Consider the following 13,696-nt stretch of genomic DNA (forward strand, 5'->3'; position numbering starts at 1 on the left):
TAAAGCTATTTTGGGATAAACCACAGGAATTTGCGATTGAACAAAGGGGGCTGTTATGGCCGGGGCTCAAGCGTAACTGTTCCCTTGCCTGATAGAATTACTGCAAGAGCTGCATACTGAACTTTTGGGTGTTTGTAGAATGAAGGTCGACACTTGTAGTTATGGGTGGTAACAAGTTAGAGCGAACTGTGAAGGAGTGGTTTATGTGTAATCAAACTTAGAATTTCGCAAATTCCGAGTCTGTGCGTTCTTGCATCTACCCTTCAGGACCACGGGAAAGGATTTATATTAGCTATGCTCAGTACAAAGATAATCATTAGTTTGTCTTGATGGATGCATGTTTAGCAAATGGCCAGATATGGCTTGTATGGACTCGAATGTAACTACGGCTTGTACAGTAGCATTCCTCAGGAATATTTTGAGTATTTATGGGTTGCCGGGAATTTTGGTAAGTTACTATGGACCCCAATTTATCAGTAAGGAGTTTAAGAATTTATGACGTACAATGGAATGTAACAAGAGGACCCCATTATACCATCCAGCTACGAATCGGCTGGCAGACTGATTTGTGCAGAAATTAAAGAAATTTTTGAAAAGAAAGGAGGTCGGGTACATTACTTCAGATTTTAAACACCATCTGGCAAAATTTCCTTTTAAAGATTGAGAAAGAGATTGCACTTGATAATACCAGATTAGGCTTAAGATACAAGAGACAAGCAACAGTGGGGAGAGAGTACAAGTAGGGAAATGGAGTCAGGAAAAGAGACTTTAGGTGTATGACTACTGTGATAAGCGTCGAAACAGGTGGGATAGAGACGAGTGATGCAGAAATTGGGCCAGTAGCATACATGGTGCAAATAGTGGAAGGAATTTTTTGCTACACATTGATCACTTAAGGATGCACAACAGCTGTGACATAACGCCTGAGCATTTACAAGAATCTGATGAAGGAGCATATTTCCTCCCCTGTGCACGGTAACAGCAGATGGTGACATCGCCCAGTTATACAGAGAGATCGAAGAATAGATGATGAACAAAGAGATTCCCATAGGTCTCTCAGACTTGGAAGAATGAGAAAATTTTAAGACAACGTTAGATGCTAAAGAGGACTTACCACTGCAAATGAGCCACAATATCTAAGAAGAGGACACAGGAGACCATTAATGTGTGTGTGTGTGTGTGTGTGTGTGTGTGTGTGTGTGTGTGTGTGTGTGTGTGTGTGTGTGTGTGTGTGTGTGTGTGTGTGTGTGTGTTAGATATAGAGAAAAGTAGTTTTGTGTTTCTTTGTTAAGAGAGAGTAAATGTACATATATTGGGCTGAGCATGCGTAGCTATGTGAGTTGTGTTTGACTGAGTTTATAGAGGCGTTTGTAACTACTAGTAGCTTTCAATGTACGTAGCTAGCCAGAGAACCAAGAAATAATTACAACACAGCCATATTTTGCTGATAGCTCTCTGTCAAACAGGGCATTTGTGCTCTATGGAGATCTTTACGTCCACCAGAGAAATCCAGTGGCACTATATATATATATATATATATATATATATATATATATATATATATATATATTGAGTGACACCTATATATTTGTATATAATGCAAATAACACAAATAACACATATCCGCCCTAAGGACGGAAGCACAAAGAGTCTTAAGTCATAATAATTAGGTAGATAGTCACTAATCAGTCTTGAGTTATACTGCCGCAAACGAACAGATAACTGTTCATGAAATTGCCTGGAAGCTTGGCCCAGAGACAAGCCAGATGATAGAAGAGACTTCTTTACAATTGATCTCAACACCTCCAGACTATGTGCAGCCCATACTCCGTATGATTCCACCACAAGAGGGTAGAACAAACAGCCATAACTTGAAACGTTAGCAAGATGGCGTTCATCTTTGTCCACTTCCCCAGTCTCAGCAGCAGCACCAGCTTTTATGGCAGCATTAATAAGGCGAGAGGGAGTGAACGAATTCCTCACGGAAATGTCGAAATAAGCAGCCTTGCCTAGGGAAAAGTCGGGATGGAAGACGTCACCTGGTCTTGTCATAGAATGAGAGGAACAGCGTTGTTCTCGACGTACATTGGAGTTGTCTAAGAGCAACCAGTGGAAGATGACGTCACATAAGGCATCATGTATGTATAGTCTTGCCTAACCAGACCCTACCCACCATATTCCGGCGGGAAAGAAACCAGTTTCTAACCCTACAAGACATGTACCAGTTACATGCCTCATTTACTCACTCACTCTTTCCCTGACTTCCTCCTTCCGTTTGCCTTTCTGCTTCTTTTATTTCTCCTTTTCCTTCTTTTTCTTCCTAATTCTCTGCCTGCTGCCCTTCTTCCTTCTCTCCTTCTTCGTTATCTTTTCTCCCACTCAGTCTCCATTCCTTTGTTTGTCTCTCCCACCTTCTCCACTCTACTTCTTGCCCTCCTTCCTCCATTCCTTTCTCCCTCTTCCTTTTCCCTTTCCTTCTTTCCTTTCTCTTTTCCTCTCTTGCTTCCCCTCTTCTCTTCCTTTTCTTCTTTTCCTCTCCCCTTCCTCTCTCTTTCTATCCCTCTTTTGCAGACATGCACACACGCAGCACACAGGTAATTAAACACTTACATTCAGTTTCTCAATTACGAAACTTAGTAATAAACGCTTGTGTCACAAATAGACAGTATGTTTGTTAAACTAGTGGTGGTTACTAGTCACTAGCAGTGGCAAATGTTACTGTACAGTTGTATTTAGCTTGGCATTCAGGTGACGGCTAATTCTAATTCATTGCAGATGTTTATCTTGGTACTTGGGAAACATCAACGGTTGCAGTCAAGATATATTTGCCAGAAGCCGTTCGAGAGTCGTATATGGGAAGTCTTTTTCAGTCAGAAATTGTGCGATGTGCCAAATTACATCATGAACATATTGCCCACGTCTATGGCTTCAATCGCGTTAAGAATGGTGTCACCATTGCTATAATGGAAGTTCTTCAAGGATCATTAAGTGATGTTCTGTTAGCGGCTCAATCATGTGGTCAGTATTTGACTTTACGTGAACAGCTGGATATTACTCAAGATTGTCTTGAAGGACTCAATTATCTTCACCAGTTGGTCAGTATACACGTACATATGGTTTAACTTGAGTTTACATTAGACTTATTTTGGGATGAATTCAAGAAACGCCTAAGGGTACATTTTAGTCAAAAGTAAGAGTTCCAAACATGTAAGAATATTATAAAATGTTTATGTCTCAATAATTGTTGCAGGTAGCAATAGACATTGATGCTTTGCTAAAATATTTGCAATCTATATATTATTTTTAATTTTCTTGAAAGATACAAACGCATACAGCCATATGAGAATGCATCATGTGCCTCAAACTCAAGTCTTCTCAGTACAGAATTAGGTGATCAATGCAAATGGGCCAGGAACAGTTTGTCTATTTGAGCAGATACGTTTAGAGGTATTATCAGTTTCACTTTGCCTATACTCGTTGTATTATTTAACCAGTTTTCTTAATTTTTTTGTGGTTATTTATGTTACTTTTACACAATCAAAATCAGATGGATCCAATTTTCAATTGCTGAATTTGCTTAGCAGATTATATATGTGCTTTTCACTGTAGCACTAGACGGTTGCTAAGAATAGAAATTTCTGGTAGTCTTGGTAAGTTATTGCTAAGGATACTAGGAAAGTTTTTATGAACGTGGTAATAAATCTGCACTAACTTTGATTTTCATCTGACACAGAAGTCTCCTTGCTCTTAACTTGTAGGCTTGCACCATCTACCAACTTGAATTGTATTACTGGAAGCTTTGCTATCAGAGAAATATGTTGCAGAGTGTAGCTTGTGCATACAGTGTAGAAGCAAATAAGTACCTCTCTTAGTTTATGTATGGATATATGCATGGTCAAGCCTAAGGAAATGTACAGTGACATATTACCAGCTACGCAAAGGTTACTGAATGCAGTTGACATATCATCTTTGCAAAAGGGTTAACACATTGTCTTCATTAACTTGTTAGCGTAATTATGTACATGTACTTATTGTTATACTTTACATAACGTGGTATCCGAGGGTACCGCCAAGGAAACAAGAAGGAATTCCCAAAAACCAGTGGGTCTTGATTGAGAATTTGTCAGATCAAGTCTCTTTTTTGGCTCTAATTTTGATGATTCATTCCTTGTAGAAGTAGAGTTGAAAAAGATGCGTGGACTTGTTTGTTGGAAACCTCCAAGAAGACATATGTGAAAAGTACACTGAGATCTAAGAGGCAGTACGTGGTATTGATATGAGATTGTGCAATATTTTATCATCTAAATTAAAACTGTCTTAACAAATGTATTGTTGCCAATAGGACAGGTTTACGCATCGTATTTTATTATTTGTGCAACTGGTGACGTTATATTTGCCCAATCATTGTCAAGTATATACATACAGTATAGCAAAGAAGGAAGATGGCAATGGTCGTTGTGTACAAGTACTGATATATAATGTAGCTATTGTTGTTGTTATTATTTCAGGAGGACATTAAACTGTCTTCATTTCGTGTTATTTTGGTGGAGTCTGGAAGACTTCTAATACAGCAAGGAATAACAAACAACATTACAATTATTTCTACCGCATAACTATTAGATTGTAGCCAACACGTGCAGCACATGTAGTCTTAATAGTAGCAGTGACTTCGTGTTTTCTCTTTTTAGCCTCATCAAGTTTGTCACTGTGACATAAGGCCTACAAACATACTATTGACTGCAGATATGAAAGCCAAGCTTAGTGACCTCGGAGAGGCTCGATTGACAGATCAGGTTTTGGTACGTGATTATGTATCTCCCGAGAGAGGAGAACATCGTCCGCTCACTCCTGCAACTGATGTGTTCAGTATGGGACTGACCATGTGCGAACTATTTACTGGAATTAAAGCCACTTATAAATTGGGAACAAGAGAGGCTTTGTTGAAAGCTGTAGAGCATTCGGTCCTTTATGATATCTGCTCTCAGATGATGTTTCGAACATACACGATGAGGATATCCGTTGTAGATGCTTTGCGTGGAGTCGAGCATGTTATGGACACTCCTGATTATTGGAATTGCCCTTCTAAGAGATTTGTCAAAGGGAAAGTGAATGGTGCTGTGCAAGTGACTCTCATTGACAAGCCTGATGCGTGGTAATGGCTAGGTAGAGTCAAAGTGTGACAATATGAATGCGATTTTAACGACGTTATCATGTATACATTATCTTGTACAATGTAGTCATGCCTCATACTATTGAAAGACTAAAACCCACCATATCCAGTGCATCTGTCAATTATATAAAGTTGCCTTTATTACTTTTAGTAGTAGGTTTTAGGCTATAGTACGTAGGGGTAGGTATGCAGACGCTTGTAGAATGAGAATCGTACTTTCTCTCAAGCTGAAAGATCAGACGCCCTGTAGTTGAAGTATAGTCTGTGGCGCACAGTCGCGGTAGAAAAGTTCTAGTCACAAAACTTTAAACTGTACCAAAACTTTTATGGGATGCTACATGCAGTGGGCAATGCGATTTCTCTAAACAGTTAAACTTAACGCGTACGGTAACATGAGAGATGACATTGTTCTGTGTTTTGTCACTGCTGCACAGTGGCGGAGTTTGACGGGGCACAGAGGGCACGCGCTTCTTCTTTCAGACCACAGGCGACCTCATTTTCTGGCCCAACCAAAATCTGGGATGTATAGAGTGGAGTTTTGGCGTGCGTTTTGAGGCACACTTTCGGAAAGCCTTGCATTCCAATTGCACACCTTCGACATTCCAATCACCTTTTTCTCATCCAAAGACATTGATAGCGAGGAAGGGGTTTGTTTTTCCACTTGATCGATCTTATAGAAAGAGGACGGCCTTGGATGCCATTGCAGCACAATCCATCGTCTCTGGGATATCACTTTGCTAGGTCTATTGACAAGTAAGCTGCCGGGCCCGTGAAGAGAGCCGCCTAGCTGAATTATAATACCACCTTAGAGTCTGCTGTCTGTTTTTGACATTTACGACCGCCTTTTAGTTTGCATGCACTTCTTAGAGATTAGATATGAGCCACCTCTCAAGGGTTGGTATGAGGTCTTCGGAATATGACAACTTCGAATTCGAATTCGAAGGTAGTTGCCTATTGCATGAGGTGTCGATCTGTTTCCACTGAGGATCTAACGGGTTGAGATGTGTGGTTCTTTTCAGTCGACCTGATTGCATCGATAACTTAAAATACACTTCAGGAGACTGAAGCCTCTGGAAGCGTCTTCACTATAATACATTTAATGCTAAGTGATAAATCTCAACGCAAACAGTCTCTATGACCTAATTATAAGCTAAAACATAAGGCATGCATAACTATTGAACTAAACTGAAACGCAAGGCATAAAATGCCCCAGGTACAATTTAAGGAAAAACTAAGTGGAATGCCTTTCACTGTGCCAAATGCACCGAAACATGTCACAGATCGCTTTCCAACTACTTTTTGCAGACTCTAGAAAATAAAAGAAGACAACAGAACAAGTTTAGCGTCCCTGCGTAGTTTCCTCGCTTTACTACAAAAAGGATCCCGGTTGCACGAAGGATCCAGAATAGAAGATGCACAGGGCCGTTGCAGCTGCATTACTCAATACTGGTTGTAGCATTCACAATCAACGGATAGAGCGATTGTGGAGAAACGTACGTGTAAGCTGCGTTTCAGTGTTTTATGATCCTAATTACCCTTTGGAAGATGAAGGAATGCTAGTTAGACTGTTTAAACACCAAAGATCTTTTTGCGTTGCATTATGTATTTCTTTCCAGAATAAATCATCAGTTGGATGTGTTTAGACACTTGTACAGTCGTCATCCTCTGCGTACTGCAGGAAACAAAAGTCCTTTGCTGCTGTGGGTGAGAGGCTTTACTGAAGAATTAGTAATGACTGCAAGAAATTAAGTTAATTTTAAAGAACTGTTTTTTGTTTTTTATTGTCTACAAAATTTAAAGTATCTTTAATATCAATAAGCAGACAAAAGGCAAACAAATATATAGACATATGACAATCAGCACTTACTGCAAATACATTTCATGAATCTAGTGACTGTGTTGTGTTCTAATAAGTCTGTACCCTAAGAATTTTTAATCATCACGTAATATTCACGTTATGCTTACGACTCTATATTTGTCTCTTAACTAATGCAGTTTTAACTTTAACTTTAATAATAGTCTACCACATAATCTTGTGAAACAACTTAAACAATGTAGGTAAGCAACACGCTCCTATTGTCTATATCTATAATACGTTCTGTCAACAACATTTCAATCAATTATTTAGCTAGTCCGGTAGAAAAGTCAAACAAAGATGCAGTCGTTTTCTTCTTCTCAAAAACAAACATGCCTTCTTCTATATACCTGCATTTGCTGACAAGAAGTTTGTCATGGAACGTGTCCGTACATGCTAAAGCATTTGCACCTAGCCAAGCACTGTATTCACGATTCTTTTTGGCAAGAACTTTCACATCTTTGATTGCTTCTATTTTTTGAAGTTTTAGTAGGTCTCCCCAAAACCTCTCTAAGAAGGTTGGGAAAAGCGTGCTTCCACCACAAAGCAGTACGGATTTGAGTAGCTCGATCTGCCTCGGTATGGCTTGTGACTCTACTGCCCTGAACGTTGCATGAACGATTCCATCTTGAGGTTTTTCAAAGAGCTTAGGCTGAAACAGACCTTCTGCGCAGGAGAAAAGCTCGTGGCGAATATAGATGACCTACAAACCAACACGCATTGATTAAAGTAAATTGGCTATAATTATAAGTTATAGCAGCTAGAGCGTTGTTTGTATCCCAAAAGGCCGTGCACTGAGTCACCTGACGGGGAAACTCTTCACAATGTACTTGACTAGGATCACGATCAAATACAAGGTCTACTTCCTGGCAGTAGTCGTTAGATACGTATCCGTGCTCTTCTTTTATTTTTCTTGCTGCTTCTGCTGTTTCATCGGCTGGCGAAGTAAACTGTGTATAGCCGCTTTTGGCTAAACATGACATAAGGCGGCGAGTTACGTCTCGACCACCAAAAGTTAGTATTGTCGATTCTGGTAAACGTCGGCCGTTTTCAAAGAGAACAACTGAAGAGAAACAATCTCCGCAGTCGACAACTACACCTGTCGATCGGCCATACCAACGTAATGAAAGGGCGGCTTCGTCTTCAATATATAATCCCGGCGTATTGAATTCTTCAAACATAATTTCTGCCATTGCTTCACGGTCTTTTGTTGTATTCAGTTCATTTTCTGTGAGTAATATAGGATGTTCGATTGGGTCAAGCTTCAAACTTCGAATTGTGTTGTCCCACAGCTAGACAAACAATACATTCGAAATTGTAATTATATGGTAGTGTACATGCAGGACTCACAAGCAAAACATTATTGGCACATTGACCGATGGAGAATGTATATGCTGCATAAGATATACTGTTACACACGCACGCACGCACGCACGCACCGTTAGTTGTTTGAAGGCCCGTAGGCTTCCTAATTCACGAGCAGGAAGGTTTCAAACATCAATAACGGACCTTATAATTATTATAACGTTGTTAGTGATTCACGACGTCATAGCATATTCTGTTGGTGACAGTTATGTTGAATGCATCTGCATGAGTGTAGAAATGATCATTTTACCGTAAATTACGAGTTCCACTGCACGAATCTTTAGTGCTATATCGGAGACACATTTGCACACGATTCTAAACAATATCTGTAGCTCTGTTTGCAATAATGTATGCGTATTATCTAAAGCTTTAGTATACGCTAAACTTGCTGTAGTCTGCAAAAAATTACGGTTTCTGTGAGAGTATTTGCACCTATCTGAGGTGTAAACGTAAGTATATATGCATGCTCATGTCTACTTTTTAGACTCGAGCCTGTCTTTTCACAGCCTCTGCCGCGAGCGGTGATGCGACTGGCTCGAGTCTAGGTATACTTCTCAGCGTTAGGATATGGTGATTGTAAATATGAATTAATTAGCTAAGTCCCGGAGACGTCTTCCCTAGTAGTTCTCATCATGTAATCCTGTAGCCGCGTCAGTGCCCTAGCTTTACATTATAGACGGATCTGCACAAGCCTGCAGTTTGTGTACTTTAAAGCATACATTTCTGTAGCAATTAATACGGTCATCTAGACCAATCTTGCATGCAAAAATGTCTAAGCGCTGCTAAATTAACTCAAATTTTATACGTTAATTATGTATCTACAGAAAATCCGGAAACTTGCGGTTTCGAACGATACCAAGATCGTCACTGTCCGTCCTATTGCGCAGAAGTTATTACAGATTTTCAAAGCGCAAAGTCAACGCGAACAGAGAACGACATCCGGAGACAATTCTTAGAGCAATTAATATACTGTTCATTTATACCTGTTTTTGATACTCAAAGCACTCATCGGATCTTCTTGTGGAGGCTACTGCTAACGTTTCTTTTTTTGGTTTCTCTTTTGTTGGTGAAGAAGAACTTACTATAATACTTTCTACCTTTCGTTTGAATAGTCGAGGAATCTTGTGGAACCCACTGAGACCAGCTTTCAAGAAGGCAGTTCCGTTGTCGATAATAATTGTCGGAGGTTGTGTAGAAGCTGCCATGATACACGACGATAGCTATAGACAAATGCCGGTCTGCAAAATGACTCAATGTAGTGTCTCTAGATACAAACCCCACCCCTTTCTAATTCCTATAATAGAGCACGCGACACCGTGTTTGACAAGGTGAATCTACACGAGGTTGACAACAGTAAATTTTGTGTTGTTTCCTTTTTCAATCTGCATGCACCAAATTTAGTAGCGATTACTAAACAAATCTACGTAGACAAAACACATTTTAATGCCTTGCAATTAATTAGGTTCACAATCTAGAACAGCAGCAACTTGAGTGCTGCCCATCTAAATATAACCTTTACGGCCAGTTGTAACAAGAGATGATATCACGCTTTCAAGACCTTCGAGCGTACAGTGCAAAATGACTAATAGAAATTTATGTGAAACTGGTTGTGTCTCTATATATTCATCCCATACATACTAGTGTTTCACATTTACACTCTATGTTTTCGGTCGGCTTGCGCAGCTATTGTTCACTCTTTAAATTACTCCGGTGTCGTCGTCATGAGGACTCTCCAAAACTCTGGAGCTTTGGATTTTTCGATAGTACAGTGTACAAGCTACAAGCTAGCTCTATTTTGTTATCAATTTGACACTACTTGACTTCTATGAGCAGCTAGACCGTGCAGAGATAGGTGAAGAAGGCATCCATTAAGCAATAGACAAACAGGCTGAATCACTTCCAGGCATCACTATGGCTGATTTCTAGTACATAGTGTACTCGGTCTAAATTAATTGAGTTTGATATCAACTGGCAGTCTTGACTGCCAACCATATATATGGAAGGCTGGCGACGCCGATAGTTCAACTGCTGTGGTACAACCTCCATAACCATGGAAAACTCATTCATGTGTACAGTAACAAAGCTTAGGGTATGCTCCGCAGACTGAAATGCAACTAAATGTTAGCATTGTTAGAAACAAACATCTGCGTTGTATCTGTTTCTCCGTCCATTTCAATATGTAGAAAAATGATTTAATTAAATACAAATTACACATAGCACTTTCAGCAGCAAATATATCTCATACTAGTTTATAACTTTTTGGTACATCAGATTCAACCTAGACAATATATATAGTTGTTGCTTTATTCACTCTGTGCTGTAAGCAATATACATATAAATCACTCTTCTCCTTCTGTTTCATTTCTCTTCGGAGCTGGAGATGGCCGCAATAAATCATTTACAATTCTTCTTCATTTCCATCAGAAAGTGATGAATTGGTAATTTCACGCTGCTCAGATGCTACTGTATTCATTTGACACTGTGAGCTCAGAAGACCAGCTCCACAATCACAATAAAATCTTAACACAAAAAGCAATTTTAAACATCGCAATTTCTATTGTGACATGTTCTCGCTAATCATTGCTAGCAGCAAACAGTCTGTGTATATTGACTATAACCAAAATTAAAGTAGCCCAATTCTCTTTGCCAATTGTCACACATTACAATACTGTTATGTCGAAGAACAAAAAACATAGAGAGATACCCAATGTTTATTGCAACTCTTAGAATTAACCACAAGACAAGAACACAAACACAAATCAAACAATAAGGCAACAGAGAAAGCAGTAGAATTGAACACCAGTAACTGACTAGATAACAATTCAGCCTTATATATTTGTCATGATTGATATTAATCTATACTACAACAGTCAGTCTATAACATTCACCTACATGTATGACATTCCCCCTCCCTAGCTAATGACCATAATGGGACCAAGGCTGTCTCAGTTTTCAAAATCTTCTTAAACCATCAAAGCACACGTTTTGTTCTAGTAACTCCACAGATTGGAACATTTCTATTCTTCTGACCAATGATGTTAGCTTCTTTATCATTCTTCTTCTTAGCGTATACCTCTACATCAGGCACAATACAACTTGTAGTTGATTTACATGGTGGCAAATCAAACCATTTCGACCTTCTAATGTGACTTCATACATCTGAAAGGAAAGAATTGTGCAGAGGGATATGTGCAATCGCATCTCATTGCACAATTAAATTTCACACATATCTTTCCTTTGCGCGTGCTCAGTACAAAACCAGGAGGTGTTATAACCTTCTCTCTTCTTCAAGGTGCAGTTGAACGATGAATACTAGGTGCTACTTTGACAAAGCACTGTAACGAAATGGCAAGAATAGAAACCAAAACCATTGCATTGCATAAAGAATGCCAGTAATCTCTCATAAAGAAAGACGAAGAGGACATCAGAAATATTATGGACACTGTGAGAAACTGGAACAATCTTTTCATCAACACTACTACTTTATTAGTCAACTTGGTGTCAGTTGCTATGATGGATATCATCTAACCGCACACGACAAAGGACAAGTTGCAATGGAGCAGTTCGCTGTTGAGCGGTTGAGTAACAAACGATCTGTAAATTACTTTACTCCTTTACCGCAATTGAAACTGAAAATGTTCAGAAATGTGATAGCCAAAAAGACTGTCTGGGCACCAAGTCAGAGACTGTGCCTTGTTTGCCCGGCTGTCTTGAACAGAATTGCTCAATAAACATGAGAGACATTTGTCTCATTATTTGAGTCCTCTGCCATTGCCACTGGCAACACCAGATGCTCTCCCCGTAAAGACTAACACAGGAAAGCTACTGAATTTGATGGATGGAAGGTCAATCATCTGAAAAATAGCTGTCACCCGGTGCTACGAGGATTTACGATGGAATGGCTCTTCTTTTGCACACCATGAAAGCAACTTCGATGCCTGCAACCTTTTCAGAGCTAGCTGACTGCATCTTTTCCATCATACATGCACAATTTAAGTACTGTGATCACCTGGCTCTTGAGCCAACCTCCTTATTGATTGCTATCCAGAAGTATACATAAGGAACACAGAACGAGAAAGACAATCTGGAAGAGACAGTATCATTCGCATAAAGATTGCCAGTGGTGAACAGAAATGTCCAAAGCAATGGACAAAATTTCTTGCAGTTGGTGAGAACAAGGCTGAACTGGTTCATTTTCTCACTAAGGAATGGGCTAAGTCAAGATTTCCTCAGTTTTTTTTAAATCACAAATTTTACGCTTGTGATGGTGATCACTGTTTTTGATTGTCAACAGAAAGCCATTTCCTTTCTAGAACACCTGTGGTGTACCAGTAACTGTCTTCCTAGTTGGAATGCAGACATTTAATTTCGCAGTAATTTAACATCACAGAAATAACTGGTTATACGGTACATGAATGTCTAAGTATATTAAAATAATAAATAAATTAAGTGCACTCAAGTAATAGTATATATCTACTTCCTACAATAATACCTAATATAAGCAACTTCATACTACAGCTACATAATGCTTCACGATCATGATTATTCACATACCGATCATGCCTGACAAACTCTGTGTTGTGACCTTCATGGCAATTACGAATACAGCTGTAACAGATAGCGTTGTTCTCACCAGTAAGACATGTCAGACAACTAAGCAAACATAACAAACAATTGGTAATTGAATAATTGACAAGTAATGTAGTCTCAAGTGAACACACTGATGTCACATGCCATTGGCCATGTTTTGCACATATTTCAACTGTTTGCAGAGTGGAATATAAGGCAAAATTTTTGGTCGGAAATCTCGTGCTCTAACAGAAGAGGTTGATCTTACATTTAAAATTTTAGGCATTCATTCATATTTTTATTTCACAATCCTTTCTTGTGGCGTTATGCCCTCCATGATGGGCAAGTGGGGTCTTTACCTCCATATAGGAGCCCACCAACCCGGCAGGTAAGCCCAGCAGGGTACATGTGTCGTTATGCCCCTCCATTATGGGAAAGTGGGGTCTTTACCCCCTTTGAGCGCCCATCAACCCAGCAGGTGAGCCCAGCAGGGTACATGTTTCTGTGTAGTCGACACTGGATCAATGATTATTAACATCACCATCTAGTTCAATTTCTTTATTTGTGGCTTGGTATTCACAACTGTATTTATTTGCTATCAAAATATAAACTGTTACAGTATTACAGTATTGTCGTTTACGCACTCACTCATCTGGGGATCATCAACTCTGTAATTAGATTTTGCCTGCTGCTTGAGTCAGTTGTCTAGACGTTTGGGTCACTCATTGATTCCCTAC

The 13,696-nt window shown here is 39.4% G+C and overlaps 3 protein-coding genes across 4 annotated transcripts in view; 1 reads left to right on the top strand and 2 right to left on the bottom strand.

Annotated features, from left to right (window-relative positions):
- The first annotated feature begins 2,776 nt into the window (after positions 1 to 2,776).
- On the top strand, positions 2,777 to 5,162 carry LOC134176892 (uncharacterized). 2 transcript variants are annotated; one of them, XM_062643566.1, is made up of 2 exons: positions 2,777 to 3,095; positions 4,689 to 5,162. In XM_062643566.1, exons 1-2 carry the CDS (start codon positions 2,853 to 2,855, stop codon positions 5,154 to 5,156), a joined length of 711 nt encoding a protein of 236 aa, XP_062499550.1. In that variant the 5' UTR covers positions 2,777 to 2,852; the 3' UTR covers positions 5,157 to 5,162. The 2 variants fall into 2 exon arrangements, 1 of the variants encoding a protein (XP_062499550.1); XR_009969392.1 differs by lacking the exon at positions 2,777 to 3,095 and adding an exon at positions 3,107 to 4,623.
- A 2,128-nt stretch (positions 5,163 to 7,290) lies between these two features.
- LOC134177039 (actin-like) lies at positions 7,291 to 9,595 on the bottom strand. Its single transcript, XM_062643741.1, has 3 exons — positions 9,488 to 9,595; positions 7,829 to 8,317; positions 7,291 to 7,728 (listed from the first exon to the last, which is right to left on the bottom strand). Exons 1-3 carry the CDS (start codon positions 9,593 to 9,595, stop codon positions 7,291 to 7,293), a joined length of 1,035 nt encoding a protein of 344 aa, XP_062499725.1.
- Positions 9,596 to 10,540: 945 nt separating this feature from the next.
- Positions 10,541 to 13,696, bottom strand: part of LOC134177530 (F-box only protein 11-like) — a 34,471-nt gene continuing 31,315 nt past the window's right edge. Inside the window, exons 19-20 of the mRNA XM_062644314.1 lie at positions 12,945 to 13,043; positions 10,541 to 10,909 (exon numbers count right to left, since the gene is read on the bottom strand). Coding sequence (XP_062500298.1) covers positions 10,789 to 10,909; positions 12,945 to 13,043 — 220 coding nt within the window. The 3' untranslated portion in view covers positions 10,541 to 10,788. The remainder of the gene's footprint in view (positions 10,910 to 12,944; positions 13,044 to 13,696) is intronic.

Source organism: Corticium candelabrum, chromosome 3, assembly GCF_963422355.1.
Source record: "Corticium candelabrum chromosome 3, ooCorCand1.1, whole genome shotgun sequence".
NCBI lineage: Eukaryota > Metazoa > Porifera > Homoscleromorpha > Homosclerophorida > Plakinidae > Corticium > Corticium candelabrum.

Coding starts and splice junctions, on each gene's coding strand:
- LOC134176892 (XM_062643566.1), top strand. CDS start 2,853: ATGGGAAGTCTTTTTCAGTCAGAAATTGTGCGATGTGCCAAATTACAT. Junction 3,096..4,688: donor TCAATTATCTTCACCAGTTG/GTCAGTATACAC, acceptor TTCTCTTTTTAG/CCTCATCAAGTTTGTCACTG.
- LOC134177039 (XM_062643741.1), bottom strand. CDS start 9,595: ATGGCAGCTTCTACACAACCTCCGACAATTATTATCGACAACGGAACT. Junction 8,318..9,487: donor CTCGACTATTCAAACGAAAG/GTAGAAAGTATT, acceptor TTGTTTGTCTAG/CTGTGGGACAACACAATTCG. Junction 7,729..7,828: donor GTGAAGAGTTTCCCCGTCAG/GTGACTCAGTGC, acceptor GTTGGTTTGTAG/GTCATCTATATTCGCCACGA.